Here is a 15,272-nt window from a genome sequence, read left to right as displayed (position 1 = left end):
ACAATGGGAAAAGAAAAACCATAAGCGACCAACCCACTGCTCAATAATAGAATCTGCTTGTTCAGCCGCTGGCTGGCGTAGGATCAAGAATCGATCCTCGATCTCTCTGCTTCTCACCCTTAACCGTTTTCAGTCTAGACATCTTTGCCTCCGCTGCATTCGGTTCGCAGCCAGACTGGTTCAACAACAACCTGCTGCGTCTTCCTACATACAACTCCTGCAAACAACCAATCCAAGGCTGCTACCTAGCATCTGTCGTGGCCGGGGACGCCTGGTACCTAATACTGAACACTCAGCCAAGTCGGTCTATTCGGGGGAGACAATAACCTGCATCCCAGAACCTTATTGCCAGGTCAACAATGACCGCCTCTCATCCCTCGGGGCAAGGTAAATTGTCGTCCTTTCCCTTTCTTACTAAAGCCGAGTTTATGGGCGCCTGTCACGCCTTTCTTGATCGCATTCAAGCGGCAGGCATCGAAAGAGTAGGGTGGTCGTCAATCAGGTTACAGGTATATTGCTGCCTCCAGCTCCATTCTTGCCATCATCTTTGTTGCATCAGTCGATTTCCCAACTAACCAACCAGAGAACCGGCCCAGCTCTGAGAATCTCACAGTCTTTCAACAAAGACTGTCCCCAGGAGAATGCCCTTACACCCCACGTGGAAATCGAGCATGCTCTAGACTCGCAGCTGGAAACCTGCGAAGAGGACCCTGTCTGTTGCTGAAAAACAATGCCCATCCTTCTGTCTCGGGACCATCTAACAAGTATCAACAGGAGGCCCTGACTCGTACCTTCGAATCTCAGGAGACACTACAGATAGACTATGATATTCTACTCTCACCTACCTATCAGGTTCCTGTCTTGTATTTTATCCTGCGACGCTCGGACAAGCTGCTGGGCACAGATGAAGTTTACAGCTCTCTGGTCCTAGACCATTATAAAAAAAATATCCAAAGCGTGGGTATCATGGGTGGTATTAGTTTCGGCGTACGTTCTAGAAACCTTGACACTAGATCGCCTGACTCATGTTTCGTAGTATCATCCGGTATCCGGCACACCAGCGTTTTTTGTCCATCCCTGCAATACTGCAGATGCCATGAGAGACATCGCGGACGGACATGACATTAGCCCGGAGACGTATCTCATCATCTGGCTTGGCCTGACGGGAAATTGTGTTCGCCTTCGACTGCCAAGTGAGCTCTTTGCGACAGCGGAGATTCCAGAGAATCAACGTATGGAATAATCGGAATCAAGACGGACGCGGCGTGAAGGAGCCTTTTCTCTCCGTATTTGCAAATCTCCTCTGCCACGGTAAATTTAATCCTCATCCGAGGACGCCTCCATTGGCACATCGCTATCCTCCTCCATTGGTGCCTCGCCTTCGTCACTTTCCTCCTCGCGAGGCCGTTTGATTCCCTGGGTTGCTCCGCTGGGTTCATTGGAAGGCTTTGGCGGCAGGGCCGTGGATCTAGGGGGTCCGCTGAAGATCGACTTTTGGAGGTCTGTGGACACAGCCGCAGTCTGGCCCGCAGCTACTGCCGGTGCAGTATAATTCCCGCGAAGCCTAGCGAAGACATTCGAGGCGCCCTTAGCATAGACGATTTTCTAACGACGTATATCAGCCCTGAACGCCGCTTTGTTTTGACATCCAGACTAACATACCATTGGCTTGCCAAAGAAATCGAAACCCTGAAGCGCACGTAGCGCTTGTGTGCTTGCTTGAACATCCTTGAAGACAATGTGGGCTTGACCGCGCATCTTTTCCGTTTTCATGGCCACAATGTCGAGGACGGTGCCATAGGTGGAAAAGAGGGTATAAAGCGAGGAGCGAAGGTCGTGTTTTCGAAGTTTATCCGGAAGATTAGTGCAGTATAGTCTGCAGAATTTGTTAACATTCTCTGCCCACATTCGCAACGGAGGATTAACTGACGTTTGATTCGGGTGACCAGCCGTTGGTTTCGCATTGGTCCGGATGGGAGTAGTCATTGTTGGCAGTGGAAGTTGTTTTTAGATGGAGATGAATTTGGATTACTTCGTCGAAATGCGCATTTGAATGGAAAGTAGCTGCGTCCTCCGTCGAATGCCGTCAGACCAGGGCACAGTCCGGACAACGCGATTGATGAAGCTCGATGTAAAGCAGAATAATTGGGCACGTGATACTACCTACCTATTATCTAATCGACACGGCTCCACTCCGCATCAAGGAAGCAATGATGACCCTCATCAACAGGCTGTCAACTTTAACATCGTATCAGCACCTCCGCGACAGTAGAGAGCTCCTCCTGTCGTATTTTCTCACAATGGCGACCGCTGAAACACACCATCTATTTCATAATCCGATCGCCGATCATTCTTTCTCCTCCGACAAGTCGATTCTTGCTGTAGCTCGGGATAACAATGTGGAGCTCTATCAGAAGGCAGGCAGCAAGTTCTCCCTCACCGATGAATTGAAAGGCCACGAGAAGACCGTGACCAGTGTCGATATTGCTCCCAATTCTGGCCGCATTGTTACTTGCTCACAAGGTATGGAGCCTCGCTCGTTCTCAACGATTGTCACTAAGTCAGTTCGAATCTAGACCGTAACGCCTACGTTTGGGAACAAACCCCTACTGGATGGAAACCGACGCTGGTGCTACTTCGGATCAACAGGGCTGCGACCTTTGTGCGCTGGTCGCCGTCTGAGCAGAAATTCGCCGTTGGGTCCGGGGCCCGCGTGATCGCAGTATGCTACTTCGAGGAGGAGAACGACTGGTGGATCTCTAAACACCTAAAGAAGCCGATCCGGAGTACCATCACCACCCTGGCCTGGCATCCAAACTCTGTTCTCCTTGCAGCAGGATCGACTGACTCTCACGCAAGAGTCTTTTCCAGCTTCATCAAGGGCGTCGACACCCGTCCGGAGCCGAGTGCGTGGGGCGAGCGACTTCCTTTCAACACAATCTGTGGTGAATACTTGAATGACTCGGCAGGGTGGATCCATGGTGTGGGCTTCTCTCCCAGTGGAAATGCACTTGCATTCACCGGGCACGATAGTAGTGTTACCGTCGTGTACCCAAGTGCCCCGGAACAGCCACCTCGCGCCATGTTGAATATTTCAACCCGCCTTCTCCCATTCAACAGTCTTATCTGGAATGGTGAGAATGAGATAATTGCCGCAGGCCATGTGAGTTGTACAATCACTACATGTATGAATTTGGGGACTAACATGGCTCCTCTAGGACTGTGAACCGTATCGTCTACGAGGCGACGAAAATGGTTGGCAACTGGAAGGCAGTATCGAGAACAAGGCTGCCGGTGCCGGTAGCGTCCGCGAGGAATCTGCCCTCAACCTGTTCCGTCAGATGGACCTGAAGGGGCAGGCGCAGGCCGACACACAGCTCAAGACGGTTCACCAGAACACGATCAGCACAGTCAGAGCCTATGAGGAGGCCAATGGAGCTTTGCAGAAGCTTAGTAGTATGTTTTCCATTGAGAAATTGGCTCAAGTAGACTAACTCTCTCGTCTAGCAAGCGGAGTTGACGGCCGCGTCGTAATTTGGACCATTTGAGACAATACCTTAGGTTTCCCACGAGTTGGCAGACATAGTCTTGTAGTAGGGAATAGATTATATTTGTACAGACCTCGCCGTAATCTGCGTACGTACCTTAGGTACTTGGTGCCTACCTCCCGTCATATCAGGCGAACTGGTCCGGTGATGTCATTCAGGAGGCACACGCTTACTGAATCAGGACAAGTGTGATAGCTACCTAAGCAGCGTCACCCCAGATTCACCGGGGCACTGATCCGCTGACCACAACCTTTTCTTGCTATAACTATTCGGCCCAGAGCTGGCGACGATGACGAGACCCAGGATTATAATCTATCATGGTTTCATATCTTGATAGCCTCTTGATAGCTATTCTAGCTGCCCTGCAACTATGCTTTTCCACCGCACATGTGGTTCCCCCTGAGGCCACAGATCCACCTAGAGATTCTGGCCTGCAACGACATGTCTCCCCGGATCTTTTTGAGTCTCTTGAGGAGCTGGCTCGTATTGTGGATATTGCCTACTGTATCGGCTCTACCGGCGTTCAGAAACCGTTTCAGTGCCTCAGTCACTGCCGGGAACTTAAAGGCTTCGAACTGATCAACGTACGCCAAAGCAGTACTTGTTCAAGCTCAAGCAATGGCTAACTCAAAACTCAGGCGTGGCACACAGGCCCATTTCTATCAGACTCCAGTGGGTACATCGCACTCTCCCACCCTCCATCACCAAAACGGATTATCGTCTCCTTCCGGGGAACATACTCAATTGCAAACGCCATCGTCGATCTCTCTGCCTATCCCCAGGAATACGTGCCTTATCCCGTGGGAAATGACACCGACGATGACACACCCAAATGCACAAACTGTTTCGTTCATATGGGTTTCATGAACGCATGGCGAGCGACCAGAACCAAAGTCCTCGAGACCATCGAAGCCGTAAGAGACCAGTATCCAGGATATGCGCTAACACTGGTTGGTCACTCCCTTGGTGGTGCTGTGGCTGCGCTTGCGGGGACAGAGATGCAGCTGCGCGGGTGGAATCCTGTCGTGACAACATTCGGAGAACCCAGGGTTGGGAATAAGGCGTTTGTGGAGTATCTGGATAAAGTCTTTCAACTTGACTCTAATGATGCGAGAGATTGGAAATTTCGCCGACTAACGCATGTGAATGATCCTGTGCCCCTTGTACCACTTACAGAATGGGGCTATGAGATGCACGGCGGAGAGATATACATCTCTCGGGTTGAGCTCCCATTCTCCGTTAATGATATCAAGTACTGCGATGGCGCTCACGATGAAAGATGTATTTCCGAAATGGAGAGGACGACGGCGAAAGGCTCTATTCGGGCTTCTCTTCAACACGAGCTAAACTCTCCCGGCTCCGACACTGGACAGCAAGTTCTATCAAGCGCATCGAGCCCACCTTTACCTCAACCGGAAGACAGCCAGGACCACACCACAAAAGTCCTGTTTGATCTAACCTCTCGGCTTGCGTGGAGCATTTTGCCACCTAGGTTCAGACTGTGGGAACTTTTCTACTCCCATCGCGACTATTTCCTGCGATTAGGGCTTTGTGTTCCCGGTGGAGATCCGACTGGGCGATGGTAGTACTTCATTCGGATTGAGTGAGCAGAAAGTTCTGTGAGAGATGCTCTCCTAAGTTGATAGTACAGTTTTGGTGTAACTCTGTAGTTGAGTTTATACTGTCTCCTAAAATTCAATTCTGGACAATTCATGGGCAGAGAGTTTGACCCTGGACACATAGCTGGACCGGTCTGTTGTGTCATAACATCCTTTTTCGTAACTCGGATATCCCCTTCCAGGAAATTAATTCTGGCCCTATCAAATATGGAAGAAAGGGAAAGGATATTTGATAGAAAAAGAAGGTAGATCGCTCACTCGAATATGTAAACAAAAGGGTGTATAAAGATCAAGGTCAACCAGTGACGTGGGCACAAATATAGACAAGAACATTGGCAATACATTTCAGACAAGGAGGAAGAAGAATCACAGAAACAAAAAAGGAGCATAACAAAGACCCAGGTGATAACACAGGTTGAACGTCCGCGTATTTACTTCCCATGCTCTAGACTGGGTACAATAACCGGCCCATACTTAACGACCTGTCCGAACGACCCGTCGCCCTGCACCATAAAATCGACCGCGAGATTTAGTTTTCCACTACCGCCGGGTTGAGGCAAACCTCCTTGTTGCCCATACATAGCCATCGACATTTGACTCCCACCAATTGAGTCCGGGTCGTAGGCAACAATGGCAACATAGTTGCGTCTGCCCATAAGCTTCTTATGCTCACGTGCTTGACCCGTGACATCAGTCTGGAAAATTTCCATCATGTCCTCTTTGGTATCTGAGGGTTGGGCTGGCGTGGAACGGTGGCCGTTGGCAGGAACGTAAAGGGGTTTGTTGTTTGAGTGAAGCATTTTGATAATGTATGAGGGGGGTGGGCTGTTGACGACGGAGGAAGAAATGAGCTGGTACATTGTCTTGTGATCGGAGGGGTGGCCTGGGTCGTGGACGAGGCCGGCGCCGCAGACATTAACGGCGCCGGAGAGGAAAGTCATTCGAAGAGATTTTTGGTGTGCAATGCCTTGGAGGGTGCGGATGAGATAGGTCCGTTCGAGGTCCTATTTCATGTTAGCGCTTGATCTTGCAAGGATAATGATGTGCAAGTACCTTTGATTCGTGGGTCCATTGGTCTCGAAGTTCGTCGAGTAGGTCGAATTCGCCGAATGGACTCAGAATTCCACCCATGAGACCACTCTTGCCGACTGCACGCTTGACAGAGTCGAACCCAGATCCAACCACGTCTTTGGCCCCTACCACGCTTGCAACAGAGCTGGTCACCTTCCCCAGGACGTTGTAGGCGCCGGTGACGGCTCGCTTGCCTGTTGTGATAGTCTGGGCAATGTGCTCGGCGGTTTCTAAGCGTGGGTAGATGAGAGGAATCGAGGTCATCCACAGGCAGTGCTGAACTGATGAAGGCAACATGGCGATCTTAGGGAAAATGCCTTGATATGTCGGCCCGGCGAGAACCTGGTGTTGGTTGCGCTCCGAGCGACAATCAAGCCCCACGAGAACAACAGCAGGTCCAAGGTACTTAACAAAGTGCCAACCTGTGCCGGTAATGGTGAATAGGTCGTGATCGGTGCTAACGTTGCGGAGGATATCGAGTGTTGTATGGTGTTGAAAAAGTAGATACATCTCGATCCCGACGCGGCCAATGTTCTTGAACATATTGGAAAACTGCATGTGTTCAGGGTACGACCCAAAGCCATCAAAACTAGGCACGTCAGCTCCTTTGATCAGCTGGCAACATAAACCAGGAAACTTACATGTCATGATCGTCAATCTGGCAAACATACGGGATCTGAGCAAAAGATTCTCTCAGATATGGCTGGTCAAAGTGACTTGTGTAGTAGTGAAAGTACGCATGTGAAACATCCTGCTCATGAGCCGCCGCCCATGCCGCCGTCTTCCGCGCCTCCTTGCCCCGAATCAAGAGCCATTGTTTCAGGGATGGAATCTCTTTCCACATCCTGTCAGCGTATATCTGGCCACCTAGACACAGTTGAGCGTGAAAACCGCCAATCTCGTTGTGCTTCTGCATAATGTCTTTCCACATCAGACCAACACCGCCTAATCGGGAACGTTCGTTCTCATTGATGTTAAGAGAAAAGTCGTTCCCGGAAGTTGCAATAAAGCGCCAGCTTGCCTCGTGTCGACCAGCGACCAAGAACTCGTAGCGCGTGCAACCGAGATGCGAAGTAATAGCGTACGTCCATTTGGCAGGGCCGGTTTCGTCCATTTGCAGATCAACTTCGTATTTGTAGAAAGTCCATCGTTGATGAGTAGAGATAGTCATGGCCTTAAGCTGACGTGGGTTTGGGGATAGGTCAACACTTTGATGGATATGGATTGTGGGGGGTTGAGCCGCATCAGTGACCAGGAGGATAGATCCGAACCAAGTACCGCGCTGTACATCCATATTCGCATAGCGAAGATAAGGACCAAAGTAAACGCCGTTTGTCGGTGCGATCTTGTACATGTCCACGCCGCTAGTTGGGGGCGGTCCACTGAAGCCAGCAACGACTGGGGATTGTAAGCTCTCAAAGCCAGGTGTCATAGGCACACCTGGAGATGCCAGCGGCTTGCCAAAGGCTGATAAGCCGGGTGAGGCGAGAGGATGAGCGCTGTAAACGCTACCGACTGGGGACATCGGAGCCTCATTGAGGTTAAGAGGAGTTGGACCCTTGGGAAATTCCCACTGGGTGGATTGGGTAGGCAAGTGAATATAATAGTACTGGCCTGAATTCTGGTCTAAGTGGGCAATCCAGCCTTCTGGCAGTGGGGGTGGAGATGCCGGCGGCAAACTGCCAGAAGGTTGGATTGCATTGCCCTGAGCTTGCTGTTGTTGCAGAGCTGGATGCTGCTCCTGGTGAACCCCGTTTTGCCCATCATGGTGTGACGATGAAGGGATTGCCTGCTGCGGTTGCTGCTGTCTTGGATCGTTGGCAAAGGCTGGGTGGTCCAGGGGTGAGACTACGGGCTGCGCCGCAGCTGCTCCCGCCACTGCTGCAACTGCGGCCGCAGAATGCTGCTGTGTAGGCGCAGGGGCTGGCTGGTTCGATGCGGTCGCGGGACGTTGCTTTTCGTTCGGGTAACCCTGAGAAGCAGAGGAGGGTCGCGGTACACTCGAATAAGCCGGAGGAGGTGATGAGCTGATTCGCAATCTCTCTAGGTCTTGCTCCAGAGCATTGTTTGGTATCCTTCCCGGCTGTTGGGTCTGCGTTGGGGTTGCTACCGGATGGGAAAACGGACTCGGCACAGTGTTTTGATTTTGCGAAGAAACCACTTCAGCGCCCTGATACACGGTTGGTGGCCCGTGAGGGTGGGATCCTGGAAGCTCCGTCGGAGTCCATGGCCGGTGAATAGGGTTTCTAGGCTGCTGCCCGGCGTATTGGCCGGCTCTCTGCTGCGCTGCTGCGCTCTGGGCCTGCAAACCGGTCAATGTCGAGGTGCCTGCAATCCCTGAGGCTGCGTAGCGAGCTTCAATATCTGAGGCAGGGTGTTGTCCTGGCTCAACGATAGGTGTTTCTGGGGGCGGCGGCGACCCACGCTGCGCGCGCGTTGTCGAGGTAGAGGCCGTGGAACTAATACGGTTTATACTGTGAGAAGACGGAGCTTGTAGGTTCTGCGAAGTCGTTGTCCGCGACGCTGGTCTTGGACCGGTGGAGGGCTGCGGTGGAGGGTAGTAGTGTTGGTTATAGCCTCCGTACGCTGAGCTTTCTGGCTGCGGCGCTGGCGCCGGAGGCCCTGGGGGCCGCTGATTCATCTTTGCAAAGAATCCCTCTTCACCGTCGACGGTAGGTGACTCGGGCAACGGCTTGGGCGCGGTTCCGCGTCGTTCGGCCAGCGTCGACTGTTTAGGCTCACGACCATCCCGAGGCCTTAGGGCCGATGGGTAGTCCACGGGAGAAAGCCCTGGCGTTGGCGATGTACTTTGTCTTCCACCCTGAATTGGGCTTGAACCGCTGGAGCCTGACATGCGAACATGCTGTTGGGGCCTCGGCCTGTCGTCTGGGTATGGTAGAGTTGCAGCACCCGGCGGAGCTGGCGAAGGCGTCTCTCGTTTGTTGATGCGCAACGGTCCAATAACCGGGGATTCTGCCTCTTGCTGTTGCTGGTGTTGGTTGGAGGATTGCAAGAAAAGTTCCTCTTGGGAACGACTGCTCCCAGACAGGTTCATCGTACCGGGCTATCTTCTGGTCGGCCACGGCGGTTTCACGTGCGAAACAGTTCGTAGACGGTAGAATAAAAGTCTGTGGGTATAGTCGACAAGCAGCAGAAGATGAATTCGGGCCTTGAGGGGCGAGACTTAAGAGGAGAATTATCGTGAGATGCGGGGTCGGTGGAATGGAGAGGCAGGCAGAGAGACTGCGGCAGATCTTGATGTACCTTCTGTATGTACGGAGAACACAAACTGTACAGCTTAAGTTTGAGGGAGGGTTTGTCGCCAGATCTACCTTGAGGACCACACGCAGATGTCCGTAGGGCAGCAGTAGGCAGCTCCTAACGGAGGTGATATTACTAGCATCATCACATCAACGAGGGGCGACGGAGTCGCTAATTGGCCGAGTTAGGCGCCGAGGGGTGCTGCCATGCTGGTCTCTCAGCTAATGATCTACCAAAATGATCCGAGTCTTATTGGTGTTGATTTTCTATATAAATATATAGGAAGAGTACCGCTATTGTATATCTAAATGTTATCTAATGTTTGCATCTGATATATTTAAACCATATCCATACCCTGATTACCTGGCGGAGGTTCGGTTCGGCCCGAGTCCAAAATTCTAGTCTGCAGTAGGTAGTTACCGTATGGCAGTACCTAGGGAGGGTACTCTGTAGACTGTTCCTCACTTAAGGGACTAGGGTATATTCAGGAGACTTGCTTGCTCCCAGCTGGAAGAGCAGACTATAATACGTGGATCGATTTAACCTCAACGATCTAAGCCTCGAATAGATGTCTGTCTACTGTGGTCCAAAGTTTCCCATTCTCGCATCCAAACGTTCTTCAGTACAGAGGGAGGGGACCCTCGCCTTCGTTATTACTCCAACATAGCACCACATCGTTCCTTCCTCAACAACCAAAGGTTCACCACCATGGGCACCTATCTATCCATGCTAGTGCTGTTAGTTCCTGACAGAAATAAGTTGAAATGATTGTTTCGAGTGTTGAAACCATTGAGTTTTATCCTAAGGTGGTGATTGAGCTTAGTATAAAAGGCACGTCAATCACTAGTTGTGCTGTAACATTATAGTTGAACTCTAACTACAAAGCATTTTTAATCAACTTGGTGGGAACACGCCTTCAACAACAGGGCCCACTCGTACGATCAGGTAGCGCTATACGCGCTGACCCTGACTCTATTAACTGCGACTACTACTCACATTGGAACAATAATTGACTAACCTTTTAAGCTGGCTGCGCAGGTGCAACCCTGGAACATACGCTCAACGCTGCAGCGCTGTGCTAGACAAGACCCGAATCTGGAACCTGGAATAAGACTCCAAAGATTTGACCCTGTTGGCTATCGATGGAACGACACCACAAAGCGTGTGTAGCTCCTGGAAGGGTCTAGCAGTTTCGTCATAGGGTTGTCATACGCAATGCCAATTTGTAGCCTTGAAATCATCGTATTGTACATTCCGATGCACTTATAGGTCATATCACATTCATCTAGAGACCATCTATCGCTTCTTGGCCTTCTCCTTAGACTCTTGGTCCTCCTTCTGCTCAGTCGCGGTGCCATTAGGTTTCTTTGCGCCTTCCTTCTCAATTTTTGCGGTATTGGCCTCCTGTTCCCTCTTCTGCTCGTTCTCCTCTTGCTGTTGCCGGTTCTGAATCTTGTTTTCGATCAGATCGTGATACGCGGTAACAGCGCGGACCAAGCTGCTTAGGTAGATGGCCATTAATTGGTCATTCGTCTTGATGCTCATAGCGCGCGCCAACTCGGCGTTGTCTGTAGGCTGTTCTGACTCGCCGCCGGCGCGGGGTGTAGTCGCTGGCGTAGATAGGTTGGGTAGAAGGTTGAAGACATCCTGAAGATTACCGAGGATGGCGTGATTCACGGGTAATTCATGGTCGAGCACTTTCTGGAGATATTGACCGATATCACGCAGACGGAGGTGTAATCCCTGCAAGGACTGTAGTTGCGATGTGATACGGGTGGAGAGAGTTCCGACAGCGACATCCCTGATATCACGGAGTAGGTGCTCCACTCCAATTTCCTCTGCTTCTTCTGCCTCGATCGTCGATGGGGTATGGACAAAGGTTCTAGAAGAGGTGGTGCCATCCTAACGCACAGAGAGTAAGCATGTGCTATGAGTAACTTCGAGCGTAACTTACATCTTTGATTTCATCGACAGCAAAATAGGCGTCTGTAGGCACACCAACCTCCTTTGGTTGCACGTCAACAATGACTAGCAGAGGGTTTGGTGTGTATCGCTTGAACAGTTCGTTGATCTCGAGATCCGAAGCTCGCAGTTTCGGGCCAGAATGATACCATCCGATAAGCTTCTCGCGGGCGTTAATTTTCTTGAACATGTCTCGCATCGACTCGACAAAGTTGTGGTCTAAGAACCACACTGAAGGGTCTTTCTCATCCTCCTCGAATGGGACTAATATACGTCAGCTAGGAGAACAATGGTCAACAATGGTAGTTGCGCACCAGCGAAGCTGTTTGATACCCGAGTATTCCCCCCAACGTGCTCTCCTAGCAAGACACCGACGACACGCTTTCGAGTTCCCTTGGCTGAGCGCCCATAGTGATCTGCGACGGAGAGCAGTACCAATGGAGCAACGGTGACGGTCTGCGAGACGAGGGAGAGGGTCTCCGCCGTGGTGGCAGGCATGGCGGAGGAAGCGAATGGGAGAGGGTAGTTATGTGAGAGGAGCGAGAATTAGAGACACAAGAGCAGAAGAATAAAAAGCCTGGGAGAGTGAAATGATACAGGTTGATGAATGATGATGATGGAAGATTGAAGCTTAGGCTGTGTCCGCTGTTGTCGGAGCTGCTGCTTGAGCCACGCCTTGTGGCTTGAGCTGGCTGAGCCACTCAGCACCTTATGGCCTGAGGCAACATGACACATGTCCATACAAATCCCCAATTACGATATACCGCTTTTTTTTTTTGAGTCATGATCTAGATGTCGAATTGTATATGCATTAAGAGTGCACATCGAGCATCTACTCCAAAACAAGATATAAATCATCACCGGCTCCCGACCTTGTGGTGGCTCATGGAGTCCCGGAAACAAGCCTCGGAGTAGCGGGTGCGTCCTCCGCTCTCGGTCTGGTTTTGCTTCCTCCAGCATCCATTGCCGTCCTTCCCTTCCATTTCCCCGTCTTGCGCCTTACCTCTTTTCCCTCCAACCCCAACCGTTCTCTCGATTTTACCCGGAGAAGCTCTTTCGCTAGAGTTATCGGTCCTATCTCCTCTTCCTCTCTTCTCTCGCAATGGCTCCCATCACAGACGACGTGGTCGCTGGACTAAAGTCCACGATCGGAAAGCTCGAAGCTCGCATTGAGGACTTGGAGAGTCGCCTTGTTGGCGGCGAGCCCAAGCCTAAGTCCGTTACGGAGCACATGCGCTTGATTCTCATGGGACCCCCTGGTGCTGGTATGTGGCAGATACAATGACATTGTTCGACCGATTTCTGACGCCCCGCTAGGCAAAGGTACACAGGCGCCGAAGATCAAGGAGAAGTACTGCGTGTGTCACTTGGTGAGTGACATTGCCTTTGAGCTGTAGAATGGTCGCTAATTGCCCGTTTCCTAGGCCACCGGTGACATGCTTCGGTCCCAAGTCGCGAAGAAGACCGAGCTCGGAAGGGAGGCCAAAAAGATTATGGACCAGGGCGGCCTTGTCAGCGATGAGATTATGGTCAACATGATCAAGAGCGAGTTGGAGGGTAACCCGGAGTGTAAGAATGGGTGCGTACACTATGATTCCCCACCCTCTACACAACTGACGCAGGATTGTTAGTTTCATTCTGGACGGTTTCCCTCGTACTGTCGCCCAGGCTGAACGTCTTGACGAGATGCTCAACGCTCGTAGCCAGAAGCTTCAGCACGCCGTTGAGCTTCAGATTGATGATGCTCTCCTTGTTGCCCGCATCACTGGACGTCTTGTCCACCCTGCCTCCGGACGGTCCTACCACAAGATCTTCAACCCTCCCAAGCAGGCCATGACGGACGACATCACCGGCGAGCCCCTGATCCAGCGCTCTGATGACAACGCTGACACTCTCAAGAAGCGTTTGGGCACATACCACGCCCAGACCGCCCCGGTTTGCGACTACTACAAGAAGACCGGCATTTGGCGCGGCATTGACGCCAGCCAGGAGCCCGGTCAAGTGTGGAAGAGCCTCCTTGGCGTCTTCCGCAACTAAGCTATTTCTTTTGTTCTAATGGTGCCAGAAACTGTGCAGTCTGCCATTTCCTTGTTATAGTGACATGAGCGGTTACTCCGGCGAATGTGTGGCTTTGTTCTGTATTTCGATACAGAATTTGTTGGGAATAGAGCTGTCTCAGGTGTTGCTCAATATATAGACGCCGCGAGACTTCATCCTACGTCGTGTACAATAGTACTTGGGTCGTGTTGAAAAAGATACAACGCGTCCTTGGTTGATTTTCCTGAATCATTTCGCAACCCTAACTTGACTTGTCGATCACAACTGAGTAGGATAGACCGTCGACTCAATCTTCTCTGGATAAGCGAGCCCGTTCTGCCTCCGCGCCTCGTCCATCACATCCATAATCACAATACTCTCCTCCCATGGCAGTCCCTCACTCTCTAACTTTCCATCCCGGAGGCACCTCGCCACCTCATCCGCCTCATAGTACATTCCCCTCCCGTTAGTGGGGAATGTAAACTTCTTCTCCTTGACCTCACCTCCTTTCAAGGGAATAATACGGTAGACCTCAGGCCGGAAAGCGGGCCCATCGACTTGGATCTCACCCTTAGTGCCTTGGATGCGGATTGCAGGGCGAGCAGAATTGGCTTGATCAGGGTCAGACCAAACACGGAGATGCGTGGTTGCAATGGCTTGGGACTCTCCTGGGTGCTCGTCGTTCGAGGGAGTGGTCGTGGGGAATGTGAGCAAGATTGTAGTAGCCTCGTCTGCGCCCGTGAGGTGGTAGGGCGTGATGTGTGCGGAGACCTTGGAGGGGGGTTTCCTTGATTCCTTGGGCAGGGTGTGATAGAGAGTTTGAAAGACCCAAGTCAGGGAGTAGATACCGACTGTCACATATGAGCACATCATCCTAATCAGTCCCATGAGGGAGATAGAGAAGACTCACGATCAAGCAACGCCCCTCCAGCCAAGTCCTTGTTGACCATGCGATGCTCAGTCCCAAACTTCTCCTCGGGCTTATCACCAAAGCTGTTATCCGCAGACACCCTCAAAACCTCCCCGATAACTCCCTTCTTGATCAAGTTGCGCACCTCAATGCTCAACGGGAAGTACCTCGTCCAGACAGCCTCCATGAGGAAGAGATTCTTCTTCCTCGCCGTCTCAACAAGGATCCTCGTCTGCTCCGCATTCACTGTAAACGCCTTTTCGCAGAGAACATGCTTCCCTGCTTCAAGCACGAGCATGACATTCTGGAAGTGGTGCGAGTGTGGGGTCGCGACGTAGACCACGTCAACGTTGGGATCTGTGACCAAGGCTTCATAGGAGCCGTAGGCAGCGCAGGGAGAGGGGATACCTGCATCGGCGATGAATTTCTCTGCACGGGCTGCGGATGAGGAGGAGGAGACTGCTACGACGGTGTGCGAAATGTCGGCGGCATCGCGGGCGGAGGGGTCGAGGAGAAGGTCACGGACAAAGGCTACAGGGGTCAGTTGGGTATGATGAATATAGGGAAGGGATTACTTACAATCAGCGATTCCGCCGGTTGCTATAATTCAGTTCGTTGTTAACTGTTGTGTATAGAGTACAGAGGGGGGAGGGGCATACCCAAGATACCCCACTTGACGTTGTGAGGAGCCATGTCGAGATGCGCTGATGTACTTTTGCCTACGCCAGGAATTGCACAGAGACAGTGGCAGAGATTAAGAGGGGTCAGGTCAGGAACTGGCAGACTGATGTAGGACGACTGGTATTTATAATATTATGGAGACTGACCGTATTCCATTCCTACCACGGAGTTGCGCCGTGCGGG

At 51.6% G+C, this 15,272-nt stretch overlaps 7 protein-coding genes across 7 annotated transcripts; 3 read left to right on the top strand and 4 right to left on the bottom strand.

Annotated features, from left to right (window-relative positions):
- Positions 1–203: 203 nt before the first annotated feature.
- BJY04DRAFT_162002 (ATG3/ATG10 family protein) lies at positions 204–1,416 on the top strand. Its single transcript, XM_073709062.1, has 4 exons — positions 204–509; positions 584–712; positions 775–987; positions 1,037–1,416. Exons 1-4 carry the CDS (start codon positions 360–362, stop codon positions 1,241–1,243), a joined length of 699 nt encoding a protein of 232 aa, XP_073565390.1. The 5' UTR covers positions 204–359; the 3' UTR covers positions 1,244–1,416.
- On the bottom strand, positions 947–2,469 carry BJY04DRAFT_161876 (U2 snRNP complex subunit MSL1). Its single transcript, XM_073709061.1, has 5 exons — positions 2,322–2,469; positions 2,168–2,238; positions 1,931–2,064; positions 1,663–1,876; positions 947–1,605 (listed from the first exon to the last, which is right to left on the bottom strand). The coding sequence occupies exons 3-5, from the start codon at positions 1,984–1,986 to the stop codon at positions 1,318–1,320; spliced, it is 558 nt and encodes a 185-aa protein (XP_073565389.1). The 5' UTR covers positions 1,987–2,064; positions 2,168–2,238; positions 2,322–2,469; the 3' UTR covers positions 947–1,317.
- BJY04DRAFT_211214 (Alpha/Beta hydrolase protein) lies at positions 2,301–5,134 on the top strand (the record flags this gene model as incomplete). The annotated part of the gene is made up of 4 exons (XM_073714371.1): positions 2,301–2,523; positions 2,577–3,163; positions 3,219–3,456; positions 4,200–5,134. The coding sequence occupies 4 exons, from the start codon at positions 2,301–2,303 to the stop codon at positions 5,132–5,134; spliced, it is 1,983 nt and encodes a 660-aa protein (XP_073565388.1).
- A 232-nt stretch (positions 5,135–5,366) lies between these two features.
- BJY04DRAFT_161872 (WW domain protein) lies at positions 5,367–9,499 on the bottom strand. The gene is made up of 3 exons (XM_073709060.1): positions 6,880–9,499; positions 6,221–6,827; positions 5,367–6,171 (listed from the first exon to the last, which is right to left on the bottom strand). The coding sequence occupies exons 1-3, from the start codon at positions 9,291–9,293 to the stop codon at positions 5,599–5,601; spliced, it is 3,594 nt and encodes a 1,197-aa protein (XP_073565387.1). The 5' UTR covers positions 9,294–9,499; the 3' UTR covers positions 5,367–5,598.
- A 1,296-nt stretch (positions 9,500–10,795) lies between these two features.
- rpn8 (proteasome regulatory particle lid subunit RPN8) lies at positions 10,796–11,959 on the bottom strand (the record flags this gene model as incomplete). Its single annotated transcript, XM_073717818.1, has 3 exons — positions 10,796–11,401; positions 11,454–11,725; positions 11,776–11,959. The coding sequence occupies 3 exons, from the start codon at positions 11,957–11,959 to the stop codon at positions 10,796–10,798; spliced, it is 1,062 nt and encodes a 353-aa protein (XP_073565386.1).
- A 511-nt stretch (positions 11,960–12,470) lies between these two features.
- Positions 12,471–13,638, top strand: adk1 (adenylate kinase ADK1). Its single transcript, XM_073709058.1, has 4 exons — positions 12,471–12,726; positions 12,779–12,831; positions 12,886–13,040; positions 13,093–13,638. The coding sequence occupies exons 1-4, from the start codon at positions 12,564–12,566 to the stop codon at positions 13,496–13,498; spliced, it is 777 nt and encodes a 258-aa protein (XP_073565385.1). The 5' UTR covers positions 12,471–12,563; the 3' UTR covers positions 13,499–13,638.
- Positions 13,638–15,204, bottom strand: BJY04DRAFT_161844 (Gfo/Idh/MocA family protein). Its single transcript, XM_073709059.1, has 4 exons — positions 15,068–15,204; positions 14,988–15,008; positions 14,409–14,939; positions 13,638–14,349 (listed from the first exon to the last, which is right to left on the bottom strand). The coding sequence occupies exons 1-4, from the start codon at positions 15,099–15,101 to the stop codon at positions 13,778–13,780; spliced, it is 1,158 nt and encodes a 385-aa protein (XP_073565384.1). The 5' UTR covers positions 15,102–15,204; the 3' UTR covers positions 13,638–13,777.
- Between the last annotated feature and the right edge of the window lie 68 nt (positions 15,205–15,272).

This window comes from Aspergillus karnatakaensis (assembly GCF_047715665.1).
Source record: "Aspergillus karnatakaensis strain CBS 102800 unplaced genomic scaffold BJY04scaffold_80, whole genome shotgun sequence".
NCBI classification, from domain to species: Eukaryota; Fungi; Ascomycota; class Eurotiomycetes; order Eurotiales; family Aspergillaceae; genus Aspergillus; species Aspergillus karnatakaensis.
This window is presented reverse-complemented; position numbering and strand designations above follow the sequence as displayed.